This window comes from Thamnophis sirtalis, unplaced genomic scaffold (assembly GCF_051295495.1).
Source record: "Thamnophis sirtalis isolate CommonGarterSnake01/CBP01778 unplaced genomic scaffold, rThaSir2_p1.2 scaffold_3, whole genome shotgun sequence".
NCBI classification, from domain to species: domain Eukaryota; kingdom Metazoa; phylum Chordata; class Lepidosauria; order Squamata; family Natricidae; genus Thamnophis; species Thamnophis sirtalis.
The window spans coordinates 120,190,987-120,208,079 of NW_028261383.1; the positions used below are offsets into that span (position 1 = coordinate 120,190,987).

The 17,093-nt window shown below is 42.6% G+C and overlaps 1 protein-coding gene across 1 annotated transcript in view; it reads left to right on the top strand.

Moving 5' to 3' along the window:
- Positions 1-25: 25 nt before the first annotated feature.
- The window catches only part of OGFOD3 (2-oxoglutarate and iron dependent oxygenase domain containing 3), a 46,842-nt gene continuing 29,774 nt past the window's right edge, over positions 26-17,093 (top strand). Inside the window, exons 1-3 of the mRNA XM_014057277.2 lie at positions 26-184; positions 2,423-2,640; positions 14,085-14,160. Coding sequence (XP_013912752.2) covers positions 93-184; positions 2,423-2,640; positions 14,085-14,160 — 386 coding nt within the window. The 5' untranslated portion in view covers positions 26-92. The remainder of the gene's footprint in view (positions 185-2,422; positions 2,641-14,084; positions 14,161-17,093) is intronic.

Here is a 17,093-nt window from a genome sequence, read left to right on the forward strand (position 1 = left end):
AGCCTATTGGCCGATGCCTTCCTCCGTCCCCGCCCCCTCCAATCCTCGAAGGTAGCATCCTCAGATCTAGGTAGAGCGGCTTCATTGGATCCATGGCGCCTCAGCGTCGGCCGGCTGGGAGGGCTCCGGAGAGTGGCGGTGCAGGTGCGGCGGTTCGAGCGGAAGAGCGTCGTCAGTGCAGCAGGTGCGAAGGGTGACTGGGTGCTTAATAGCTGCCCGTTATGGCTCAGTGTTGCGCATGGGAGAGAATAAGTGCTTCATCTTTCCCATCCCGCCTGGCTTGTTTCACTCCTCCTACAGCTCTTTGCCCAGCCTGGCGCGCTCTCCATCGAGGTGGACAACGCTTTCCAAAATCTATCCACCTAGGACAGAGCTGGCTGTATTTAGAAGTCCTTGGGGGCCGGATTGAGGGCTGCCTCAATAAATCACACAAATCCATAGGGTATCAGTTTGGGGTATTTTGTGTTTTGAAGGCTCAGGACTTCTACCGACATGATGAATCTAGAACAGTGGTCACCAACCAGTGGTCCGTGAGAAAATTTTGGTGATCCGCTAAAAATAATTTGCATTTTTTATATTGCACTAAATACTAGTTACCTTTTTTAAAAAATATATTAATGGTCCGTGGGATTTAAAATTATGAATTTATTGGTCCCTGGGGTTGGAAAGGTTGGTGACCCCTTATGTAGAATCTATCACAAGGCAGCTCTTAATAATTTCTAGTTGGACTGAGTTGGATTCCTGCAATAAGATTCTTATTAATAAGGTTAATAATAAGGTGACAGGTTGGAATCTGCTTATGAGAAAAAAGCTTTCTCCTTTCCCTTCGTTTAAGATGGTATTGATAGCTGGATTCTAGACAAACTACTTTATTCAGGTAGTCCTCAATTTACGACCATATTTGAGACCAAAATTTGTGTTGCTAAGTGAGGCATTGAGTTTTTTCCCTATTTTACGACCTTGGTTGTCACCATTGTTAAGTGAATCACTGCAGGTGAGTAAGTTAGTAATTCGGTCGTTAAGCAAATCTGGCTTCCCCATTGACTTTCCTTGGTAGAAGGTCGCAAAAGGGAATCACGTGATCCCAGGACATTGCAACCATCATAAATATGTGTCAGTTACCAAGGGTCTGAATTTTGATCATGTGACCATGGGGATCCTGCAATGATTGAAAATGTGAAAATTGATCACTTTTTTCAGTGCCATGGTAAAAATGAACTGTTGTAAGTCAAGGACTATTTGTATGAGTTCCCATGTTGAGAATATGCTGCAGGAAAAGTGGGAAAATTATAATATTTCAGCAGTGCTGATAAATATTCATGAGTCATATCCATGACATGGGTAGCTGAATAAAAAAAGAACTCTATGGAATAGTTAAGTTCATTAAAAGAATTTCCGCTTCCTTTTGATGCTTGTGTGGTTACTTGGACAATACTATCTTTTATGAAACTTTTATGTTTCTTCTGGATCATGGCGTTCCTCTGTCCTAAAGAATTGCCTTAATGACTTCTGCCTAGTATCCTTACTGTACTAGTAGAGCACTGGATTTAGGCCAGAAATACCCTAACTATTTCCTTACTCAGCCACAGAAGTTTCTGGGTAATCTTGAATTTCTTACATGTGGACAACTTAATATTTGCAAGTCCTTGTGAGGATATAAATAAGAAAGGCCGTGGGGGAAGAGCTAGATAAAAATAATATTAAGTGCACATTTCGTCTTCACAACAATTCTTTGAGATAGGTTGACTAAGACCGAATTGTCTCCCAAGTCAAACAGTGAATTCTCTTTGTGTGAAACCTTGAACCTGGGTCTGTCCAGTGCAAATCCAAAATCTAAACCACATACTGTTCTAGGTCTGTATAGCAGTTTATACTAATACTTTCTGTAACTTACTACAAATCACTGAATTTTAAAAAAGAGGTAGAAGTCAGGTGTTTCAGTTCTCTTTGATATTTCAGAAAACATGTATTTTTTTAGTAAGCCATAACGTATTAAGTGTACATTATCGGGAATTTTAATAGCTAAAGGCTATTTTTCCCCAAGCCCAAGATTCAGAAAATGATATTTCTTACTTGATGTGAATGAGGCTTTTGTATTAAAGATGCAGCCATTGAGCCTATGTTATTGAATACAAGTGTATTTCACTAGTTTTATGTTTAAAGAAGTGCATATTGTATGAATTATATTTATTGTTTTTTAAAATGCATGTTCTGCTCTTCAATATAGCATTTTCCCAGATCAGCTGATACTACATGGTGTACTATAATCAAAAGACAGACATTTTAAAATTAAAATAATGATGAAAAAATAATACACAGTAAAAGTATGAAGGCCAGACATAGGTTTTAAAACTTCATTGTAAAATCCAAAGTCAAAATATGTATTAAAGAAAAGAATAAAAGCATCTTGTTCTGTTTTCAGTGGCGTGAAAGATAATACTCAGAAAGATGCACGGCGAAAATGGTTAACAGCAGCTTTCCTTCTCTCATCTGCCATGCTGGGTTATCTTTTGAGTAGAAGCTACTTGTTCAGTGAAGATGGAGTTACAGAAGTATTGGCTCATCATGGTGAAAGCATCCCAGACAAATTCATTGAAGTACCCTGCTCAGAGGATTATGACAGCCATAAACGGTTTGAAGGTATTGAATAATATGACCTGCATTGATGCTTTTTAATAGTAAATTTATTTAAATTAAATTAAATAATTTATTTATTAAAATGATAATTACAATGATTAAAAAATTAATGCAAACTAAAAGAAAAAAGTAGAAAAATAAAGAAAAGAAAAATAAGAATATAGTAAAGTGTGTGTGTGTCTGTGTGTCTATGTATGTACTGTGCATATACCATACTTTTCAGAGTATAAGACACACTATTTTTCCCCTAAAAGAGGATGGAAATGTTGGTGTATCTTATATACTGAATGCAACCATTTTTGGCCTCTGGTAACTCTGCTCTGTGGCTCCCCATTTTCACTAAAACAGGTTTGTTTTTTGCACAGAGGGTTTGGAAGGCTTTCAGAGTGCTCCTGGGGGCTGGGGAAAGCAAAAATGGAATTCCTCGGTGGTTAGGGAGGCCAAAACCCCATTTTTGCCTATTTTTAGCAAAAAAAAGGGGGGGTGTTTTTGCCCTACCCAGCCCTCAGGAGCACTCTGCAAGCCTCTCAAACCCTTTGCATGCCCTGTTTTTGGCATCCCCCAAATCCCCATGTTTTGCATTTTTGTGCTCCCCAGCCCCCAGGAGCACTCTGCAGGCCTCCCAAATCCTTTGCGTGCTCCTAGGGGCCAAGGAGGACAAAAATGGTTTTTTCTTGTTTACCTCTTCAAAATCTTGTGTCTTATATTCCGGGGCGTCTTATAGTCTGGAAAAATATGGTATATGTATATATGTATGTGTATGTATATGTGTGTATGTACCATGTTTCCCCGAAAATAAGACAGGGTCTTATTTTCTTTTGAACCCCGAAATAAGCCCTTGGCCTTATTTTCTGGGAGGTCTTATTATTTTTGAGATGCAGGAGACAGCAAGCCTGGTCATCTCATGGCTGCTGCTGTGTTGCAATATTTTTGGGGAGGGCTTATTTTCAGGGGAGGTCTTATTTTAGCACATGCGCTCAAAAGCCCAATTGGGCTTATTATCCGGAGAGGTCTTATTTTCAGGGAAACAGTGTGTGTGTGCGCGCGCATACACACACATACACATATTTTTTTAGGTATTTTTTAGGTATTTAGGTATTTATTGGGATTTATATGCCGCCCTTTTCCCTGAGGGGACTCAGGGCGGCTTACAACGACAAGGGAGGGGAGGTGCAAGGTCAAAACAAAACAATATGTGAACAACAGAAAAGTAATAAAAACCCAACTTTCATTCAACAGTCAAACACTCGGGCGGGTAATTAGGAACCTATCCCCAGGCCTGCTGGGAGAGCCAGATCTTGAGGGCTGCGCGGAAGGTCTGGATAGTGGTGAGGGTGCGGATCTCCATGGGGAGCTCGTTCCATAGGGTTGGAGCAGCAACAGAAAAGGCTCTCCTCCGCGTGGTCGCCAGTCGGTATTGACTGGCAGATGGAATTCGGAGGAGGCCCAGTCTGTGAGATCTAATTGGTCGATTTAGGGAGGTAATCGGCAGAAGGCGGTCTCTCAAGTACCCAGATCCACTACCATGGAGTGCTTTAAAGATGGTCATCAGTATCCTGAAGCGCACCCGGAGACCAACAGGTAGCCAGTGCAGCTCGCGGAGGACAGGTGTAACGTGGGCGAACCGTGGTGCGCCCACTATCACTCGCGCGGCTGCATTTTGGACTAACTGTAGTCGCCGGATGCACTTCAGGGGCAACCCCATGTAGAGCCCATTGCAGTATTCCAGCCTAGAGATCACAAGGGCTCGAGTGACTGCTGTGAGAGCCCCCCGATCTAAGTAGGGCCGCAACTGGCGGACCAGGCGAACCTGGGCAAATGCCCCCCTGGTCACAGCCGACAGCTGGTGATCAAAAGTCAGCTGTGGATCCAGGAGGACTCCTAAGTTGCGGACCCTATCTGAGGGGTATAAAATTTGACCCCCCAGCCTAAGTGTTGGTGTATTAGCCAAATTATTGGGGGGGAAACACAACAGCCACTCGGTCTTATCCGGGTTGAGTACCAGTTTGTTAGCACTCATCCAGTCCTTAACAGCCTCCAGACCCTGGTTCATCACGTCCACCGCTTCATTGAGTTGGCACGGGGCGGACAGATACAATTGTGTATCGTCCGCATATTGGTGGTATTTTATCCCGTGCCTCCGAATGATCTCGCCCAGCGGTTTCATGTATATGTTAAATAGTAGGGGTGATAGGACCGAACCCTGGGGTACCCCACATGTTAGGGGCCTCAGGGACGATCTCTGCCCCCCAACTAACACCGACTGCGACCTGTCCGAGAGGTAGGAGGAGAACCACCGTAGGACAGTGCCTCCCACTCCCACCTCCCGCAGTCGTCGCAGAAGGATACCATGGTCGATGGTATCGAAAGCCGCTGAGAGGTCCAGGAGAACCAGGATGGACGCATAGCCTCCATCTCTGGCCCTCCAGAGATCATCGGTCAATGCGACCAAAGCGGTTTCTGTGCTGTAACCAGGCCTGAAGCCGGACTGGAAGGGGTCAAGATAACTAGCTTCCTCCAAGGCCCGTTGAAGCTGAAAGGCCACCACCTTCTCAACAACCTTCCCGATAAAGGGAAGGTTGGAGACAGGACGAAAGTTATTTAAAATGGCTGGATCTAACGATGGCTTCTTCAGGAGGGGTCTCACCACCGCCGTTTTAAGTACGGCGGGGAAGTGCCCCTCCCGAAGAGAGGCGGTGACAACCGCCTGGATCCAGCCATGTGTCACCTCCCTGCTGTTAGCCACCAGCCAGGAGGGACACGGGTCCAGAATACAAGTGGAGGCACTTACAGCTCGAATGGCCTTGTCCACATCCCCTGAGGCAACTTCCTGGAACTCAACCCAGAGCTGATGTAACAGATGGTCCCCCTGCGTCTCAGCTGGATCTACTGCGGTGGAGTCCAGGTCCGATCGAAGCCGAGCTACTTTGTCCGCCAAGAATTGAGCATAATCCTCAGCCCTACCCTGCAAGGGGTTTCCCGCCTCCCTCCTATTAAGGAGGGAGCGGGTTATCCTGAACAGGGCGGCTGGGCGTGACTCGGCGGACGCAACCAAGGAAGAAATATATGATCTTTTCGCAGCTCTTAATGTTCGGACATAGTCCTTGGTGCAAGTAGTTAAGAGTGCTCGGCTTGCCTCGGACCTATCGGACCTCCACTGGTGCTCTAGGCATCTCCTCCGGCGTTTCTTCTCCCGGAGTTCCTCGGTAAACCAGGGAACTCTCCGGGATCCACTGACCCGGAGGGGCCGTAGTGGCGCAATCCGGTCGAGAGACTCCGACGCCGCCGAGTACCAGGCGGCAGCCAGAGTCTCCGCCGAACTGTGGGCGAGGGTATCAGGAATAACCCCAAGCTCCGTCTGGAACCTCAGAGGATCCATAAGTCGCCTGGGGCGGAACCACCTGGTCGGTTCTTCCTCCCTACGGTGGGGGTTTGGCCTCCGGAAGTCAAGCCTCAGTAGGCAATGGTCTGACCACGACAGGGGTATGATCTCATTACCCCTCAGACCAAGATCACACATCCACTGCTCCGAGAGGAATACGAGGTCGAGCATGTGACCCGCTGCATGGGTTGGGCCCCGAATTACTTGGGTCAAGCCCATGGCCGTCATGGAGGCCATGAACTCCTGCGCCCCATCAGAGCGTTCACCGAGCGATGGCAAGTTGAAATCCCCCAGAACTATAAGCCTGGGGAACTCAACTGCCAACTCGGCTACTGACTCGAGGAGCGAGGGGAGGGATGCTGCAACGCAGTTGGGAGGCAGGTACGTTAGCAGCAAACCCACTTGACCCTTGAGGTCCAACTTTATCAGCAGAGACTCACACCCGACAAGCTCCGGAGCAGGGACCCTACGAGGTAACAGAGACTCCCGGATTACAATAGCCACACCGCCACCCCTTCCCTGGGCTCTCGGCTGATGAAGCACCTGAAATCCCTCTGGGCACATCTCTACAAGGGGGACTCCTCCTTCTGTGCCCAGCCAGGTTTCAGTAATACATGCCAGGTCTGCCCTCTCGTCAACAATTAAGTCCCGGACGAGGGGAGCTTTGTGAACAACAGACCTGGCATTTAGCGACAACAGCCTGAGACCAGGGTCCTGACTACTCGCGCCATCTGGTCTTGGAGTGGGACTCCTAGGGCCGGAAGGAGGGATCTCTGTAATGTAGCGAACCCTCCTTCCCCAGTAATGGCCAGCCCTAAGGTCCCCGCCATATCTGCCTCTCCCTGTCACGACCGCTATGCTCCGACCCACTCCCATGTCCATGGTCCCCCCAACCACCCCGGTTCCTCCCGCCTTCCCCAGCAGGTCCTCCGAGTCAAACATACTCATTTATCTACTCTAACAATTCCCACATATAAATTCATCACAATTATAAACAATTGTAGTAACTTATCATCTTCTCTTAAAATACAACAAGTGATCTTTTCTTCCTGTATTCCATCTCTGTTCTGTAAACAAATTCTTAAAACCTTGTCATTCCAGTCCTGATGTCAGCAAAACCCTATTAAGGGATTACCAAAAATAATAACATTTCTATTTTAACCAAGTGATGCAATAAACCAAGTCTATTTCCTTTCTTTGCTTCTAATAATCTTTTATTTGCAGCACCACATGGTTACATGTCTGTGATTTATCTCAGTTTTACTGGAAACCAGTGTTTATTTCCTTTATTGCAAAAACCAGCCATAGCAAATAATAGCTTTGTTTAACAACCAATGGAAAAAAGATCATTAAAATAGGTCTAGTCCCATGATAATCCACTTTACAACCATCATGATTTATAACCATGATTGCCAGGATCAATTATAGTTATAACTCAAGGACTATCTATAATTCAATATTTTACAGTGGCACAAAAATATTTTTATAAAATAAGATGCACGCAATCTTTCATGATTTCTACACAATATCCTACCTTATGTCCAGAATTTATATTCGGGTTTAGAGACTTCTAAAAGTCAGTGACAATGTTTCTAGGTACCACCAAAGTTCAAAACTATATTCTAAAAGATCCTTACATGGGATTTTCATAAACGGAAGTAAGAAAGCACATACATGGGCATTGTTCTGACCTAGGCTTCCTGATACAATAAAAATACACGATGAAGTCCCAAAAAACTCTTTTTATTTCAAAGGCTGAAAATTCTATTCATTCACAGCCCGTATTGAATTCCAAATAATAGTAAAGGTTCTACAGTAGGCTGCCAAAGTCTGTCAGCATAAGGCTGCCAAAGACTTAAATGGCAATTAGCTTGGCAAGACCACAAAGAGCAAAGAGTCCAAACATATTTTCAAAAGATAAACTGATCAGCATGAACCAAGTTGCTTCCTGAAAAGGCTCATGTGCCTTTGCTCTTCCTTTATATCCTATGGGAGGAGCTAATCTAGAGGTGGGTTCCTACCGGTTCAGACTGGTTCGGCCAAATAGGTAGTAACTCGGCTGCCCATGCTCCCGAACCGGTTCTATCGGTGGTGCTGTAGTGCCATCATGTCTTTTGCTTCTGTGTACGCGCAGAAACAATTTGTTTACTACTGCGCATCAAGCACACACAAAGTACATCCCTGAGCGAACTGGCAGTAAAAGAATCCAGACCCCCCCCCCCCCATAGGCCAATCAGTTCCAAACCTGACAACTGAATCGTCCCTTCTGTTTTAACTGTTCTTGCCTTCTGGCAGCTCTGCGCATGCGTACCCTGGGAACAGGTGGAGCCTGTTCCTCTGCCTTGCTGCTGTCCAACTCTTGCAGCTCCAGAGGCAGTACGTAACACCCAGATAGCCCTGGCCCCCTCTCTGCCTCCATTGTAGAGTCCTTGTCCTAGCCTTCCCCAGATTTCAGGACTGTCCCATGTTCCTCTCCAACCTCCTCGCTGTCCAACTCTGCTGTGAGCTCCGCAGGCCGCTGCCGGACCACAACGGGCAGAACTGTATGTATTATGATGATGCTGTTGAGCCATGGATCAATGCCAGTATTGAATTGGATTTAGATTTAGGTATGAGATTGACCTCAAGCCCAACCATTAGGTATGTTTCTGTTTATAAACCACACAGATAAAATTGCTGATTTATTGTTACAAACTACTGGCATGAAGCATGGATCCTCCATATTTTTACAGAAGATTTCAATCAAAATATCCTTTAAATTACAGATCATTTCTCTAATATATGCTGCAATGAGGCAAAAGCATAACTGTGATTCACTGATGTTCATAAATCTTATATAGATCCTTTCCAGCATGGACAAATCACCTAGTATGATTCATATAATTAAACCAAGTTTTAAAAAAAAATTACACTGTATATATTGTACATTGCAAATATGGCAGAAAATTGTACATGGATTATGAAATCATGGACTACAACCATGCTGTGCCATCACATGGATCTTCTTAATGTGTACAAAAAACTAAAGATCAATTCTCAGTGTTATTAATTCAAGCTATGGTTCTTCTGGTTTTTCATAGGAGTTCAAAGGCTGTTTTTTCTAGTATCTGGGAGAAGCCTCTCTATGACTTCTTAGTGTTCCCTTTGGAGAGTCATAGGATATATTCACTCAGAGAGATGTTATAATTAAAATCATGTACTATTAGCAATACATAAGTGCAAAAACCTGAATTTCATTATAGCCTTATATTTTGGGGGGAGGGGGGATTTTACAAAAGAGGGTCAGTGGAGGGACACTCAAAGGAGTGTCATCTCACAGGCTGCATCTATAAAGGATGCAGAAGGAAAAGAAAACTATGCAGTCAGTGCTGCTATGGCATAAAATGGGAAATGTATAAAGCAAACCTGAATCTATCCCAAATATCCATGGTTTTACACCATGTTGCTGATGTTACTTTCCAGTTCTGTTGAGTCTCTGGAGTCAGATGGCATTTTTTGGGTGCATAGGAAACTTTCCCATAAAATAAGCATGTAAAATTTTAAACTTCTCGACAACCTATCATATTTTTCGGAGTATAAGACACACCTTTTTTCCTCAAAAAAGAGACTGAAAATCTGGGTGTGTCTTATACACTGAATACAGCATTTTTTTTTGCCTCCCAAAGTCCCGCCCCTTCCTGTGCATACCCTTATGGAGGCTTTCAGACAGCTCCTGGGGGCTGTGAAGGGCAGAAATGAGCAAACAACGGGCCGTTTTTTGTCCCCCCAGCCCCCAGGAGCACTCTATAAGCCTCCATAAGACTATGTATGCAATTTCTTTGACAAAAAAGAGGCCCATTTTCATGAAAAGCAGCCTGTTTTTTTCTCATTCTCCCCCCCCCCCCCCCCGAGCATTCTGCAAGCCCCCCCCCCCCCCAAGGCTATTCATGCCTTTTTTGGGGAGGTTTGCAGAGTGCAAAAACTTTTTTTCCCTTTTGGAAAAGCTCTAACTGATTGATGAGAATTACATTGATCAAGTGCTGTCCCAGCAGAAACAAAGTCGCAAATTGTCAGCGATTTCCTTCTCCAGCACATAGATAAATACACCTGGAAACACCTACCTACTTACCTACTCTCTTTCTTTCCCTACTTATCTACTGTATTTCTCTCTCTCTCTCCCCTGCTCTATCTACCTACTCTCTTTCTCCCTACCTATCTACTGTATTTCTCTCTCTCTCTATTTCTCTCTCTCTATCCCTCTACCTACCTACTCTCTTTCTCTATCCCTACCTACCTACTATATTTCTCTCTCTCTCTCCATCTCTATCCCTCTATCTATCTACCTACTTGTTTTTTAAATTTGCCTCTTCAAAACCTTGGTGCGTCTTATACTCTGGTGCATCTTATACTCCGAAAAATACAGTATGTCTTGGATCCGTATATTTTTATATGATTTCTCTCTTAAATTCAGCTCCCATGATTCTTATAGTTGCCTGCTTGTGCCACTATAATCTGATTCAAAAGTTCATCTTCTGTAAAAACAGGAGTTTTTATAACAGTTCATTATTCATAATTGTGATTTTGCATCTTCAGAATCACTAAGTTAAAATTAGAATTAAAAATCAGAATAAAAAATAATGCTTATAACTGAGGAGCTAGATATTTGATTTCATACAGAATGAAAGAATGTGTAGGATATATATCTCACATTTGCGCTTTTGGGCTTGGTGGATGCATGCTCAGTTTGTGGGATAATGTTTTTAGGTTCATTTATTTGTGGTGGGGGTTCCCATTTGTATTGGTTTTTAAGGGTGAAATTACAGTTTTAACATGCTTTCAAAGGGGAGGTTTGCATTTTCAATACTAAAATGAATTTAATTTTGAAGTATTTTAACTTTTTAAAATATTTTATTTGGACCCAGTCTAATATATATTCTTAAATGAATATATTTTGATCATACTCTGCTGGATTAATTCAGTCTGTTTCTGAATGGTTGCTCTATTTTTCCTTTTCTTTCTTTCTTTTCTTTCTTTCTTTCTTTCTTTCTTTCTTTCTTTCTTTCTTTCTTTCTTTTTTTTGCATTTCTGTTGCAATTTTCATATTACCAAGATTCCACTTGGGGGCACCTGTGAGATATATTTGACAGGGTTCCCTATTCTCTAATCTGACAGTAAAGTTTTTTAAATACTGTATATCAAAATTCAGTTTGATGCTTGCCTAAATCACATCTAACTGTAACCTTGATGAGAATCCTGGGAACTGTAATTTATCTCTAGCCTTTTTCAGGATTTATCTATTGCTTTGGTAATTTACTGCAATACTATCTCTTCCTAAACTTGTGTAATGCTGCTTTGTTTTATCTGCTTTAGTTTTGAGAAGGCTAAAACTCTGTCCAGGATTCCTCAGAGATCTGTTTAAAGTACTATTTGCTCCTAGTTAACATTTATATGGACTCACCAGGTGGGCTCATCTGTTGTCATGCAGCTAAGGATGATCAATATACTGATGACACCCATGTATGAATCTCACCTCATGGCCATTCAAGTGATGGATTTTTTGTACTAGTATCTGGAGGCCATGGGAGCCTGGATCTGAAAAGAAACTAAATTGAGTGGCAATGGATTCTAGGGGGTCCCTGGATCCTGGGACCTCTATTTGGGGTGTTGGAGTTGCATTTCTCCAGACACAACTGGTGTAGATTTTTGGTTTCTCTTGGACTTTGAAGAGCAGATGGCAGCTATGGTGAGAAGGGCTTTTGCATAAAACCATCTTGTGTACTGCTTGGGCTTCTCCCTGGATTGGTTTGTTCATGGTCACTTATGCCTTGGTCACTTTCAGTTTGGACTATTGTAATGTGCTGTGCATAAGGCTGCCCTTGGAGGCTATCAGGAAGTTACATCTGATCCAGAATGTGGCAGCATTGGTAGCCATAGTATGCAAAATGCACTTGCTTCCTGTACTCTTCTAAATACTTCAAATTACAGGATGCTATTTATAAATCTCTATATGGTACAGATTCAAATTATAGATTAGATTTCCTGTCTTCAATTCTTTCTGCCTGACTGACAAGATATGACAGGAGGGACTTGTTTGGATAGCCTCCATGAAGCAATACTGTCTAATAGGGATTGTGCTTTCTCTGTCACAATGCCTGCTGTATGAAACAGCTGCCCACTCTCTCCCTGATTCAGATGGTCCCTGCTGTCCTTTCATAAAGCCTTGAAAATCTGGTTCATCCCCAGGCATTAGACCACGGGAGTAGATAAGTTCAACTTATTGGTATGATTTCAGCCTTGTTTTATTGTGGTTTCCTATTGTTTTATCTTGCTGGTCTTTTTCTGTTTGGTTTTTAATCTTATATAAACTGCCTAGATTGCAGACTGGTACCCCCAAATTCTTTTTTAGAATCGAACATAAAATGCTGCAGAGTTCTCTAGTATATGTTTCAATATTTTTTTTCCTTAAAATACCACGATTGAAGTGTCCGCTGCAGATAGATCATTTTTTTTCTCCTGTCATTTTTACTCTTTAAGAGTACAGGAAAAGTTGGTCTCAAGAGTCTAATTTACTCTGAAAGATCAAGCTTGTAATTCAGTATTTGTTTATTTCACTTGACGAAGTTGAATCAATAGTTGTTCCCCAGATGCTCCTTGAAATATGATAGTTTTGTAAATGTCCAAGAAGTAAAACCAACAGGATAGAATATTAACTTCAGCTACTTGAAGCTCCTAACAAAAATATAAAGATTTGCAAAGTTGGAGATAACTGTCTTTTATATTCAAGTAAAAATTGGCACCAGTGAATTCTTCCAAACAGATCAAAATTCTTTTGACGAATTAGGCAAAAAAACATTACTTAGATTTGTTACAATGTTTATTATTATATCAGGATAATTTGTGTGGGGAAAGAAATATAGACTTTTTAACAATAATTTGTATAATTTTGAGAATTAGAAAGTCAGATTCTTCAGCTAATGCATGAAACCAAGAAAAATGGTGGAGGAAATTGAAATGGACAGTTGTTTTTTCATAAGATACAATAATTATTATGAGAATTAAATAAAAGTATGAGGTGTAATGATAGCAATGTATAAGTTGTGATGGATTTGATCTACTACTGATGGATCAGTCATTTCAAGTAATACAGCTGTCTGCAGGGTGGGTTTGATTTAAATCAAGTCTGTTTAAATCACGATTTAAATCACTAGTAAAAAGGCTTGATTTAAATCAACTCAATTTAAATCATAAGTTTTAAAGAGCAACTGTCATCTCTGTTCCGTAGCAGTTCCACGTCTGACCTGCTGTTGACTCACCGATAGTCCCAATATTGCAGAATATACAACCATGCTACAAAACTTAGCTCCATTTCATGCTGAATAAACTAAATTATTAATGTATCTTAAATAGAAAACTATCTTTAGATAGATTTTTACTCCAGAAGCATTTTATTAAAATGAATTTGATAAAAATAAAACAAATCTGTTTTAAATAAAACAAAATCCAATTTAAATCTGATTTTTTTTAAAAAAAATATCGATTTTTATCCACCCTGACTGTCTGTAATATCTTTAAAGACAGGTACAGCAGTGAAAAATATTTAGTTTAGTTTAGTTTACTTTATTGTCATTGCACATGGTACAACGAAATTAAATGCTGTCTTCAGTGTACATTACAATTATAAAAATGAAATCATATATATACATCCTTTACATTCTATATAATTGAAATTGAAAATCCAATATTGCACTATACCGTAGAATTCAGTATGGCTATTGCCCTGGGATTCAGCCTGTTTGTCCTAGTTTTTATCATCCTGTACCGTCTGCCAGATGGTAATAATTCCAAAAAAAAAAAAAAAAAAAAAGTGCCCAAGATGAGATGGATCTTTGAGAATGTTTTGAACTTTCTTAAGGCAGCGGGAGCTATAAAGCTCTTCCAAAAAGGGGAGAGGGCAACCAATGATCCTCTAGGCAGTGATGTTGACCCTCTGGAGTGCTGTCCTATTTGCCACTATGCAATTGGCAAACCATACACTTAAACATACATTTAAATACTGTCTTCTTCTTTTTTCTTATGCATTATCTAGGCTGTACCCCTCGGAAGTGTGGAAGAGGAATAACAGATTCCATAATTAGCAGGGAAGAAGCTGAGCAAATCCGTAGGTAAATATATTTTTTTTTCAGAATGTCCTTGTTAAAAACTTTAGAATAGAGTGGTGGTGGTGTTTTCTGTTTGTTTTGTAAACAGTATACAGATGCCCCCTTGAGTGACTGTTTGAACTTACGATGACTCTGAACTAGTGGTAGTTATGACTGGATCTTATACTTACGGATGGTGCAACATCCCCACAGTCATGTGATCATAATTTACAACTTTCCTGCTGGCTTCTCACAAGCAAAGTCAGTGAGGATATTAACAGGAAATTGGAAGTTGCAGTCATGTGACATCCTTCTTTAACAACCTGTGCAGTTCTTTTTTACAGTGACATCCAGGAGGGTTGTCACTAAGATGGGATAAAGTTATGCAGTCATGTGACATCCTTCTTTAACAACCTGTGCAGTTCTTTTTTACAGTGACATCCAGGAGGGTTGTCACTAAGATGGGATAAAGTTATGCAGTCACATGATTTTTCAGTTTATGACCAGTCACAATCACACTTTAAATGAGGACTTCTAGTATAAATTATCAGACATTATTTACACACCATTCAAAAGACACAATTAAAAAGATATATCCTCTACAACAGCCAATAACCAGATAAGCTGGAATGAGCACCAGGCAAAGGATCAAGCACAAAACAATCCCTAATTAAGGAAATAACAAGGAAAAACCATATACCAGTATTACTGACAGGGCAAGCTATTGTATATAAACTGGGAGCAAACCCCATGCTCACTTACATTGATGATTCTACCTAGGTAGGTAATGAAATGTCTATAAGAAAACAGCCAAAAGAGCAGCAAAGACTCCCCATTCCACTAATTTTCCCAGTCCTAGTCGGTTCCACCACAAAACCGCGAAGCCCTTATCCGCGCCGACATAAGTGCAGAGGCAAATCCGCGGCATCCAAAGCGCTAAGAAAAACACGACCCTACCACCGCGACAATAGCGCGGCGACAGAAGGGCGTTCTACATGCTTCGTTCTTTGCCTCTGTACCTCCAAAGGTAGCCCTCCTCCTCCAGCTGACAGCGGCAGTGGGCATGGGGCAAAGCGGGCTGCTCAGCAGCAGCAGCCCGCGGGAAGGGTCCAGCTCAGCCACGGGGGGGTCTGGCAGCGGCAGCAGCTGAGGCTCTCCCGGGACCGGCGAAGTGGGCTTGCCCGGCGGAAGCAGGCCACCCTCTTCTTCCTCAACAACATCTCCTTGGACGGGTGGCGGCCGCCGCCGGGCAAGCCCGCTTCGCCGGCCCCAGGAGAGCCTCAGCCGCCGCCGCTGCCAGGCCCCCCGGGGGCTTCCTGCTGCCCCCCGCGGCTGAGCTGGACCCCCCATGGCTGAGCTGGAACGAAGCATGTAGAACGCCCTTCTGTCGCCACGCTGTTTTCACGGTGGTGATGACGTCGCGGCTTTAGCGACGCGGTTTAATCACCGCTATTTTGACGAGTGCAGTTTTGTCGTGCCACGGTCCTAGTCAAGAGGACTTTTGGTGAAACATCAGGGGATTCTTGTTCTATAACATCTAAAATGTCTTCCATCCTTTCCCCTGGTATAACATGAAACATACTTTTTGGTCTGCATTCTATTTATATTCAAACATGCTTGTGACATAGGCCGCCATTATTATTTCATTTAACAGATATGGAATTAAGGTAGGGAAGGCCAAAGAATCAAATGTTTTCTTTTAAAACATGAGATTATAACTCCTCTCTAACTGTATTAACTTGTTTATTAACAATAAATAAATTATTGGCCATAATTTAAAACCAGGTTTCCAAATTGTCTCCGTTGTATTTTCATATTTTGGAATTTGGATCCAAAAATCCAGAAAGCCTATCTAGAATGGTTTCGTCTATTTGGATCAGGAGTGTCAAACTCAGGTTGTCATGGCGGCATCACGGGGCATATTGGGGCTTTTCCCCCCATCGCTAAACTGGGTGTGGGCATGCCAGGGTGTGACACATCCGGCCCATGGGCCGAGAGTTTTTACGTGATCTAGATACACCTTCCATGGACACATACTGTATTTCTATTAATGAGTATGTGTGTTTATGTATATAAACACAATATTTATTTCAAGTATATGCAGTTTTATACTCTGCACTATATGCTTCTCTTTCAGCATGTGATATTCCTATGAGATGTTGATTAGCTCAGCATGAATATATATTTTGGCCTTGTTACAAAGTATGCTGCTGGGAATATGAGTTGCATATACTATTTTTCCCTTGCCAGCCCTATTTCCTGGATAGCCTGAATCAGTGATGGTGAACGATTTTTGCTTCAGTGCCAAAAGTGTACGCATGTGTGCAATAGCGCATATGCGCATGCCCACACCCATGTGGGGGGGAGGGGATAATGCAATCCCCCCCTGTGCATGCGTGCAGGCCTCTGGAGTTCCGGTAAGCCTGTTGGGCCACTTTTCGCTCTCCCCAGGTTTAGGAAAGCCTCCTGAAGTCTGGGGAGGGCGAAAAATGGCCTCCCCCACCCCCTCTGGAAGGCCAAAAATCAGCTTGCCAGTGCGTGCATGTGCGCTGGAGTTGACATAAGGCAACTCCTCGTGTTCCCTCAGATATGGCTCCGCGTGCCACCTGTGGCCCACATGCCATAGGTTCACCATCACGGGCCTAAACTGTTATTCTTCCCCTATTCAGCTGCTCTAAACTTTAGCTGGAAAAGTACACCTTGATCGGCCCTAAGGTTAGTGTTCAGTGGTAAACACAGAAAGAACTGAAAGCTTTAATTAGGGGCTTTATCACTTTTTTCAATAAAGATGAATAGCTCTTTTCATCACAGAAGGTACTTCACCCACTCCCTTTTCATTCTCTCCACTGCATCTTTAGACTCCTCTATTCAGCCTATAGATTCCCATTTTCCCACAGAACATTATTTCATTGATAATAAACTAGATTTTTCTAACCTTTGCTCACTTGCAATTCAAA